At 46.1% G+C, this 10951-nt stretch overlaps 1 protein-coding gene across 1 annotated transcript; it reads left to right on the top strand.

Moving 5' to 3' along the window:
- The first annotated feature begins 4014 nt into the window (after positions 1-4014).
- LOC146010155 (uncharacterized) lies at positions 4015-10378 on the top strand. Its single transcript, XM_083151116.1, has 5 exons — positions 4015-4306; positions 6738-6919; positions 7011-7202; positions 8163-8280; positions 8560-10378. The coding sequence occupies exons 2-5, from the start codon at positions 6764-6766 to the stop codon at positions 10188-10190; spliced, it is 2097 nt and encodes a 698-aa protein (XP_083007242.1). The 5' UTR covers positions 4015-4306; positions 6738-6763; the 3' UTR covers positions 10191-10378.
- The last annotated feature ends 573 nt before the right edge of the window (positions 10379-10951 follow it).

The raw sequence follows: 10951 nt of genomic DNA, 5'->3' as shown, positions 1-10951 counted from the left end.
TGGAGGTAGGAGCAGATAGGGACTGGGGGTGAGGTGGAGAGTTTGTGGGCTAAAAACTGTCACAGCTAAAAGTGAAAGTGAAAACTGTCACAGCTCAAAGTGAAAGTACATTGCAGAAGCCGCCATTTTGACGGGGTTTCAACTAGTATACGTAGAACTAGCATAGAGGGAGAATAAAATAGTGCCCCAGCGAGCCATGCGAGGGGACGCGGGACACTTATACAGTGGCAATCTATGTCGACGTAGACACTAAAAAAACCTGTGTCCGCCTTTTGACCATGTTGACCTTTTTTCATGTGTTGTCCTAATGACCCCTACATTCATTAGCATGGTTCTAAAGCTGTGTCCACACTGTGTGGTGTGCCGCCATCAGCTGGCTGAAAGGGAGGGCTGGCACGGCGGGGGCCATGCTGCATTGAGAAGCGTGGCCATTGTTCCCGAGAGAGTGGAAATAGACTGCACCGCAACAGGATCGGATCAGGCGCAGTTCGGGCCTACTCACCGAGGTCTGAGTTCTCTCCCCCGGCCGTCGTCGTGGGTTTGCGCATGTATGAATATGCGCATGTGCAAAGTTCACTCACTGGGGACCGGCCAGGGTTTTATGGGTGTTCCCACAAAAAACGGAGAGCGCGCCCATGGGAACGCTGGGCTAACCCTGCAAACGCTAGCGTGCCTGTGCCTGGTTGGGGCGGGGAGCTGACGTCACATGACTTTAGTGCCCGCCCCCAATTCGGTGGAAAGCGGCCATATCAAACGTATGTATAGACTTTTCAGCGCAAAGGGTGGAAAAAAATCATTCGATGGTGAGCGGCCAGGGGATTCGGCGTCGCGGTGTTTACCTGCTCGTTATGCAGCGAATACACGCAGCCTAGTGAGCAGGTCTGAATAAGGCCCTATAAGACGTGTGAACACAGCATGGTGCTATACATTGGTGGGGGATTTCCCAGTGTCCGTGTGATGGACGTGATCCTTACACTATACAATGGAGGATGCATCTAATGCAGGCATATCCGAACTACGGTCCTCCAGCTGTTGTGAAACTACAAGTCCCATCATGCCTTGCCACAGTTTTGCCATTAGGGAAGGCTAAAACTATGGCAAGGCATGCTGGGATGTGTAGTTTCACAACAGCTGGAGGGCCACAGTTTGGACAGGCCTGGTGTAGAGAATCGTGCCCAGTTAATCATGGAACGTCTGCTAATTACGCCGCACTTCGCCCGTCATAACATGCGTATCATGCGGCTTTGCAGCACTTTAACACAACTATCTAAGTGTCAGTAATGGTGCGTACACACGGGGGCGATTATAGCAAGTATCGCTGGAATATGGTCGCTGAGCGACCATATTGCCAGTGATTGGAGTGTGCACCGGCGATAAATCGCCGGGTACGCGCTCCTGTTTTCAGCCCCCTAATGGTTACTGGTCGGAGGAGCAAGCTCCTCCGACCAGTGACTTCCACTGCCGCTTTTCCCGGCAGTGTGACATTTTCATCTGGTCGCAGATGAGAACGGGACTCTGAGTAATATGATTGCTGAGCAATATATTGCCCCGTGTGTACGCACCTTAACTGATATTTGTCTGCTGATTGCTGTGGTCTCCACTCACCATAACACTGTAAATACCCCTATATAGAAAGCAGAAGTGACCTGAACTAGTATATAGCGTCTCGTACTTCCACGGTACACATAGTACCGTGTTCCCTAATCAGTATCTCCCATTGCCAACAAGACATTGGTGTTTAGAGATTTTTATTGATTAGGTTTTAACTCCTATGATATTTATTTAGCGGAAAGAATACGCTCTTATTGCAACTGTGTCTTTGTCCCTTTACTCCTTATATATATATAATTATTAAGACTGGGGATCGCCTACTATGGATCATGTGATTCAGTATAGAACAGGCCTGTCCAACCTACGGCCCTCCAGCTGTTTATGAAACTACACGTCCCATCATGCCTTGGCACGATTTTGCTATTAGAGAATACTAAAACCATGGCAAGGCATGCTGGGATGTGTAGTTTTATGACAGCTGGAGGGACGCAGGTTGGACGTGCCTGGTATAGAATATTAGCATTTGGCACCTACCTATTCTATTGGGTCGATCCAATTAGGTGTGAGTTGGGTCCTGTGAGAAGTTCTCACTGTGAATTACAATACAATCTTGCGTTGCTCTTCCTGTGGAAATTTATAGTGGAGTGAAAATATGGGGTGCAGTGCAGAACCCCCAATGCACCCCACCTAATGACTGATTCTGCATTTAAGGGATTAATTAGCATAATCTGGCCAATAATGACATGTCAGTTTTCAGGTGAACTTTTCTGTAAAGCACAAAATGGGTTAAATGATGCGGGACAGGCAGGTGGGGGTGTAAATGATGTGGGGCGGGCAGGTGGAGGTGTAGCTGATGCGGGACCGGCAGGTGGGGGTGTAAATGATGCGGGACAGGCAGGTGGAGGTGTAGCTGATGCGGGACAGGCAGGTGGGGGTGTAAATGATGTGGGACGGGCAGGTGGGGGTGTAAATGATGTGGGGCGGGCAGGTGGGGGTGTAAATGATGCGGGACGGGCAGGTGGGGGTGTAAATGATGTGGGACGGGCAGGTGGGGGGTGTAAATGATGTGGGGCGGGCAGGTGGGGGTGTAAATGATGTGGGGCGGGCAGGTGGGGGTGTAAATGATGTGGGACGGGCAGGTGAAGGTGTAAATGATGTGGGACGGGCAGGTGGGGGTGTAAATGATGTGGGGCGGGCAGGTGGAGGTGTAAATGTGGGACAGACAGGTGGAGGTGTAAATGATGTGGTACAGGCAGGTGGAGGTGTAAATTCCACAGCCTGTGGTCCCCCAGCCAAAGCATCACCACTGTTGCTGGGAAAGTGGGGACCCCCGCCGCAATAAAGGTGTACAACCCTCAGCCAGGGCTGAAGCCCGAGGCTATCCCAGGCACCCCAGGTAGGTGGGTACTGGGTTGATAGTGTAAAAAAAAAAAGCGTAAATAAAGTATTCAGTTCTGCTGTAGAACTATAAGTCCCAGCAAGCCTGCTCTGCATGCTGGAGAACCACAAGTTCCTCCATTTGGGGGCATTAGAATAAAATTAAAAAAATAGGTTCCCGGACCAGATCTACCCCTATTATTTTCATTGCACAAGGTGATTTCACCCCTTTAAAAAAAAAAAAACATTTCTAAACATAATTGTGTTGTGTTTATTTTTCCTACTGGCACAAATGGAGCCATGCCATCTGCTAGCAAGCTCTCACGCCAAGCTAAATGCCCGATGGTCTACCCCAGGCTGGTAAGGAGACTGCTACAGGTCCATTACAATTTCCATAAGCTGTGAGTAGGGTATGCCAGTTTTCTATACACATTTTAATGATGTTTCCTAAAGAAACCTTTATATGTCTAACAACCCACCCACTCTATGAGAAGTTTAAGGAATCTATGGCAATTTTGGGACCTTTTCCTAAAAAGAAACCTAGAAAGGAGTGTTACTCCACCATTGAGTGTGAGTTTTGGTGCGCCCCTCCCTTATCCCTTCAGCAAGGCCACTAAACCTCACTTTAAATTTAAAAACTATTCTTCACATTGGTTTTATTTATTATTTTTCCATACGATCCGAGTGGCCTGAGTATGAACACTTCAGCATCCTAAATCATGCAACCTTCTCCAAAGCACATTAAACACACAAGATGGAAGCTCCATTGGATATGGGATGCTGCCCATAACAACCAATCAGATTTTACTTATTATTTATTAAGCACTTTTAGAAAATAATAGATAGAATCTGATTGGTTGCTATAGGCAACATCCTATCTTCAATAGGCCTCGTATCTCAGTAAATTTGGATCAAGGGATGTATTGTTAAATTGACTACTTGTTTTAGCTTCTCTTTGCACCTTGATTTTTGTGTTCCACTTTGACTTTTGGTACTTAATATCAGACAGGTGCCCGCATATAAATAGATAGATAGATAGATAAATCCACCTGTATATGTCCTGTTAACTGATTTCTGACCCGGAAGTATCTGTGCGTTCCAAAGACTCGTAGATTGAGCCTCGTAGACTGAACACACATCCAGAAGGTCAAGTGGAACGCACAACTAGGAAGAAAGTTGGAACGCACAACCAGGAAGTAAGATAGAACGCACAGCGTGAAGGGAAGTGGGCCGCGCAATCAGGATGACACGTGGACCGCAAAACAATCCAGCCAGGTGGAACGCATAGTAACCCGGATGACATTTGTGTTCAGGGCATCATATTGGATTTCAGTTCCGGGATCCGAACTGTGCATCAAAGAGAATATTCTCTGGTTAGGTATGATTTCTAATACATTATATGGGATTTGCACTCTAATGCTGTAAATGTGATCAGTACAATATTGTGTGCCCGCTAAGCACCATGGGAAAGTTGTGTCTATGAATCTATGTGGGTGGGTGTGGTGGGCTCACTCCCATCCATATTGTAGTTACTTATTTCTATGGAGTTCTTCTCGGTGTCCACACATAGTTATGTTCTGTTTATATTCCAGTCATTCACATACAATATTCGGTTTGGGATGGGTTTTATTACCACATAATAAACATTTAGATGGGAAATGTTTTACAGCTTTAGCCACAAAGTCATATGTAATACATATAGGGCCAGAGGTAATAGCGATGTGTTTCCATCAGGCATGCGGTACTGTGGTTTTTGTTTCTTAGTCATGCATAATGCAGCTTATATTGCAGCTATTTTTTATGCTTGTTTTCAGATATAATACACATTGCACACACAGCTGCTGACTGTATTCCTGACAGTCAGATATAATACACATCGTACACACTGCTGCTGACTGTATTCCTGTCAGTCAGATATAATACACATCATACACAGTGCGGCTGACTGTATTCCTGTCAGTCAGATATAATACACAACGGACACACTGCGGCTCGCTGTATTCCTCACAGTCAGATATAATACACACCGTACACACTGCTGCTGACTGTATTCCTGTCAGTCAGATATAATACACACCGTACACACGCCGGCTGACTCTATTCTTTTCAGTCAGATACAATACACATCGTACACAGTGCGGCTGACTGTATTCCTGTCAGTCAGATATAATACACAACGGACACACTGTGGCTCGATGTATTCCTCACAGTCAGATATAATACACATCGTACACACGCCAGCTGACTGTATTCCTCTCAGTCAGATATAATACACATCGTACACACTGCTGCTGACAGTCAGATATAATACACACCGTACACACTGCTGCTGACTGTATTCCTGACAGTCAGATATAATACACATCGTACACACTGCTGCTGACTGTATTCCTGACAGTCAGATATAATACACATCGTACACACTGCTGCTGACTGTATTCCTGACAGTCAGATATAATACACATCGTACACACTGCTGCTGACTGTATTCCTGACAGTCAGATATAATACACACCGTACACACTGCTGCTGACTGTATTCCTGTCAGTCAGATATAATACACATCGTACACACTGCTGCTGACTGTATTCCTGTCAGTCAGATATAATACACATCGTACACACTGCTGCTGACTGTATTCCTGACAGTCAGATATAATACACAACGTACACACTGCTGCTGACTGTATTCCTGTCAGTCAGATATAATACACACCGTACACATGGCGGCTGACTGTATTCCTGACAGTCAGATATAATACACAACGTACACACTGCTGCTGACTGTATTCCTGTCAGTCAGATATAATACACACCGTACACACTGCTGCTGACTGTATTCCTGACAGTCAGATATAATACACATCGTACACACTGCTGCTGACTGTATTCCTGACAGTCAGATATAATACACAACGTACACACTGCTGCTGACTGTATTCCTGTCAGTCAGATATAATACACACCGTACACATGGCGGCTGACTGTATTCCTGACAGTCAGATATAATACACAACGTACACACTGCAGCTGACTGTATTCCTGACAGTCAGATATAATACACATCGTACACACTGCTGCTGACTTTATTCCTGACAGTCAGATATAATACACATCGTACACAGTGCGGCTGACTGTATTCCTGTCAGTCAGATATAATACACACCGTACACACTGCGGCTGACTGTATTCCTGTCAGTCAGATATAATACACATCGTACACACTGCTGCTGACTGTATTCCTGTCAGTCAGATATAATACACACCGTACACACTGCTGCTGACTGTATTCCTGTCAGTCAGATATAATACACATCGTACACACTGCTGCTGACTGTATTCCTGTCAGTCAGATATAATACACATCGTACACACTGCAGCTGACTGTATTCCTGTCAGTCAGATATAATACACACCGTACACACTGCTGCTGACTGTATTCCTGTCAGTCAGATATAATACACACCGTACACACTGCTGCTGACTGTATTCCTGTCAGTCAGATATAATGCACATCGTACACACTGCTGCTGACTGTATTCCTGTCAGTCAGATATAATACACATCGTACACACTGCTGCTGACTGTATTCCTGTCAGTCAGATATAATACACATCCTACACACTGCTGCTGACTGTATTCCTGTCAGTCAGATATAATACACACCGTACACACTACAGCTGACTGTATTCCTGTCAGTCAGATATAATACACACCGTACACACTGCAGCTGACTGTATTCCACATATAACCAGCTAGTAATCTCCTCTCACATCCAGCATTTTCTTTATCTGTCTCTCTCCTATTCAGGCATACTGTGAGGAATGTGAGAGTTAATGTCCGTCGGAAAGGTTGTATGTAGAAAAGACAACGTGAAAGTATCCTATGTAGACCATCCGACTTTCTTCTCGAAAATGGACAAAAAGCGGAGTCACATGACTGAGACTATATTAAACCTGACCCTGAGGATAATCCACCTGCTTACTGGGAAGGTGAGGGATTCTGGGAATAGAACGCTGACGGGTTCTCTCAAAGTTCCGTTACCTGTATACTTGTATTCATTCATGTTTCTTTAATAAACAGAATTACATTGCCGAGAAGGAGTGCAGTGTGTGTGCAACATCCAACAGCAGCCCCCACAATGTGTCAGGAGGATTGGGCAGGACCCAGAGCCTCATCCCAGGGCCTCCACCTCACTCAATGGTACATGAAAAAGACAATGAGCAGAAGATCCTGGAACTCACCAACAAGATCATCCAGCTGCTGACTGGAGAGGTGACTGCTGGGAATGGGACATTATACAGTAACACCGGGGGATGTGACCGGAGAGGTGACTGCTGGAGATGGGACATTATACAGTAACACCGGGGGATGTGACCGGAGAGGTGACTGCTGGGAATGGGACATTATACAGTAACACCGGGGGATGTGACCGGAGAGGTGACTGCTGGGAATGGGACATTATACAGTAACACCGGGGGATGTGACAGGAGAGGTGACTGCTGGGAATGGGGCATTATACAGTAACACCGGGGGATGTGACCGGAGAGGTGACTGCTGGGAATGGGACATTATACAGTAACAATGGGGGATGTGACCGGAGAGGTGACTGCTGGGAATGGGGTATTATACAGTAACACCGGGGGATGTGACCGGAGAGGTGACTGCTGGGAATGGCACATTATACAGTAACAATGGGGGATGTGACCGGAGAGGTGACTGCTGGGAATGGGACATTATACAGTAACAATGGGGGATGTGACCGGAGAGGTGACTACTGAGAATGGGGTATTATACAGTAACACCGGGGGATGTGACCGGAGAGGTGACTGCTGGGAATGGCACATTATACAGTAACAATGGGGGATGTGACCGGAGAGGTGACTGCTGGGAATGGGACATTATACAGTAACACCGGGGGATGTGACCGGAGAGGTGACTGCTGGGAATGGGACATTATACAGTAACAATGGGGGATGTGACCGGAGAGGTGACTGCTGAGAATGGGACATTATACACTAACACCGGGGGATGTGACCGGAGAGGTGACTGCTGGGAATGGGCCATTATACAGTAACACCGGGGGATGTGACCGGAGAGGTGACTGCTGGGAATGGGCCATTATACAGTAACATCGGGGGATATGACCAGAGAGGTGACTGCAGGAGATGGGACATTGTACAGTATCACTGGGGGAAGGTGTCTGGGTGATGACTGTATCATTGTCTGTGTCAGGTTCCTATAAGGTATCAGGATGTCACTGTCTATCTCTCCATGGAGGAGTGGGAGTATCTAGATGGACACAAGGATCTGTACAAGGACGCAATGATGGAGAATCACCGGCCATCGCTGGGTAAGAAGTTTATTTTAAAATAAATGATATATATATGGTTATATTACATGTTTCGGTACTTATGTATTATCTGGGCTCCCATGTTAAATGCACCCCATTTTTTCATACCCCTACTATCCAACTACGCATGGAGTTGATTTTATATAGTGTGGCGAGCGCAGCGAGCCACTGTGCCCGAAGCGTGGCGAGCGGACTCGGGAGCCCAGATATTACATAATTACCCATGTTTCATATGTAAATTGAAAATGCTTACTAAGAGAACGCACTTGTTTTAAACAGATTTGCACGTTGAAGAGACACCGATAGCGCTTTGCACCAGCGATACTATATTGGAGTGTACAGGTGAAGGTGAGAGCACCGTTGTTATATCCCCATCACCTGGCACAAATACAACCAGCCGATTGAAAGAAATGAATGCGGAATCCGACAAGGACTTTAATACACCCAAGGAGAATACACGATCTCCACCCACTCGTACATTGGATAAATCCTGTGATGTAGAAGACCTCACAGATACACTTTACAAACCCATAGATCACCGGCGTTCTAGGTCTTCTCAGATTAAGGAGAAATCAGCCGTACATAAAACCAGCTCAGAATATATCCGTACACCTACAGATCACACACAGTATACACCCGCTGCTGTTCCTGAGGAATTGACGCAGTGCAAAGACGGACCAGGCATTGATACCGCAGCAGATTGCAAACAGACACAATACACCATTACCGGGGAACCGTATCACTGGGCTTTTAATGCCAAGACAAACTGTAAGGATATCCCAGAAAAGCCCCAAAATAATTTCAACAGGCCATATAATAAACCAAAGTATTCGAGCCTCGGTACGCCGCAGACCACAGACAGGACGTACGTCTGCTCCAAATGTGAGCAACACTTCACTAGTGAGTCAGACCTGACTAATCATCAGACTGTTCATGCACAGCCGGAATCGTACATCTGCCCTGGATACGTGATGTCCGGCACCGCTCGGCCAAACCTGGCTGCAGCGCCGCAAAGTCCGCAAGCAGCAAAATCGCTCCCGTGTGATGACATGAGGATGTCCGCTAGCCACAAACCTGGGCCGCATTCACCCGGGACCGCAGATAAGCCATTTAAATGCCACCACTGCGGAGAAGGTTTTATCAGTAAGTTAGAGCTGGTAACGCATCGGGTGGTTCACATAAAGAGGCCGTATTCATGTCCCGATTGTGGAAGGCGGTTCTTTAGCAGTACCGGTCTCGCTTCGCATCAGAAGACCCACACGGGTCATAAACTGTTCGTGTGCCCCGTGTGTAGAAAGAGTTTCATTTCCAACGTTCACCTTATGTTGCATCAGGAGATACACGCAGACAGGAAGTCGGGGCAGAACGGAAAGCGGGACGGCGGTGACCCGGAAGTTAGCAAAGGTCAGGAGGTTAACACCGGAGAGAAGTCGTTTTCCTGCCCGGAATGCGGAGAGCGGTTCTATAGCAGCGAGCATTTTTTGCAGCATCAGAGCAGACACTTCAGTAACCGTCCGTTCATTTGCTCCGACTGCGGGAAGTGCTTTAGGCGGAAAGCCGGCCTTGCCAAACACAAGCGGGTCGTCCACCAGGGAGACGTCTCCTTCTCTTGTTTTGGGTGCGGGAAAGGTTTTGCTTGCAAGTCGGAGCTGGTCAGGCATGTGACGGTCCACACCGGAGAGAAACCGTTTTCCTGTCCTGCCTGCGGAAAAGCTTTCTCGTTCAAATCCGCCCTGGTGAGGCATCAGAGGATACACAACGGAGATAGGCCGCATTCATGCCCCAAATGCAGCAAAGGCTTTTCCTGCCACTCGGACCTCGTTCGACACCAGTCCGTCCACCAGAGAAGCTTCAGCGGTAACTTGCAGCCTGTTCCCTATGAGCCATTTAATGCAGATGAACGGGTTTGATGGTCTATAACAGGCATGGCTAAACGATGGCCCTCCAGCTGTTGTGAAACTACAAGTCCCACCATGCCTTGCCACAGTTTTGCTGTTAGGGAATGCTAAAACTATGGCAAGGCATGCTGGGATGTGTCGTTTCACAACAGCTGGCGGGTCTATAAGTTATGCCTGAGGGTGGGTTGGTTTTGTTTGCAAGATGCAAAACAAAAGAAAGCAAACGCTTTTTGGGCGCACTCTTTAGAAAAATGTGGAATTAATTTATTTAAAACATAACTTTTATTATGGACTTGTTAAAATAAGACTGCATGGCGCATAAATACAATAAACATCGTTCTGCATGTGCAATTCATTTAATTTATTGTTGTGTGGTACTTTTGGATAATAAATGATATATCATATATCAATAATATGGAAGAGATACCCACACATATAATTTGTCATTAATAGCTGTTTCACAGTTGGGGACCAATAACTCATTTTTGCCACCCTTGGTCACTCAGGTCATTATACCTTTGATGACTATATGCAATTAATGACAAATTATATGTGTGGGTATCTCTTCCATATTATTGATATATGATATATCATTTATTATCCAAAAGTACCACACAACAATAAATTAAATGAATTGCACATGCAGAACGATGTTTATTGTATTTATGCGCCATGCAGTCTTATTTTAACAAGTCCATAATAAAAGTTATGTTTTAAATAAATTAATTCCACATTTTTCTAAAGAGTGCGCCCAAAAAGCGTTTGCTTTCTTT

The sequence above is a fragment of the Crinia signifera genome, chromosome 6 (assembly GCF_055691185.1).
Source record: "Crinia signifera chromosome 6, ASM5569118v1, whole genome shotgun sequence".
NCBI lineage: Eukaryota > Metazoa > Chordata > Amphibia > Anura > Myobatrachidae > Crinia > Crinia signifera.
The sequence above is the reverse complement of the archived record's forward strand: the minus strand, read 5'-3'. Positions and strand labels throughout refer to the sequence as shown.

Coding starts and splice junctions, on each gene's coding strand:
- LOC146010155 (XM_083151116.1), top strand. CDS start 6,764: ATGTCCGTCGGAAAGGTTGTATGTAGAAAAGACAACGTGAAAGTATCC. Junction 6,920..7,010: donor TCCACCTGCTTACTGGGAAG/GTGAGGGATTCT, acceptor TTTAATAAACAG/AATTACATTGCCGAGAAGGA. Junction 7,203..8,162: donor TCCAGCTGCTGACTGGAGAG/GTGACTGCTGGG, acceptor TGTCTGTGTCAG/GTTCCTATAAGGTATCAGGA.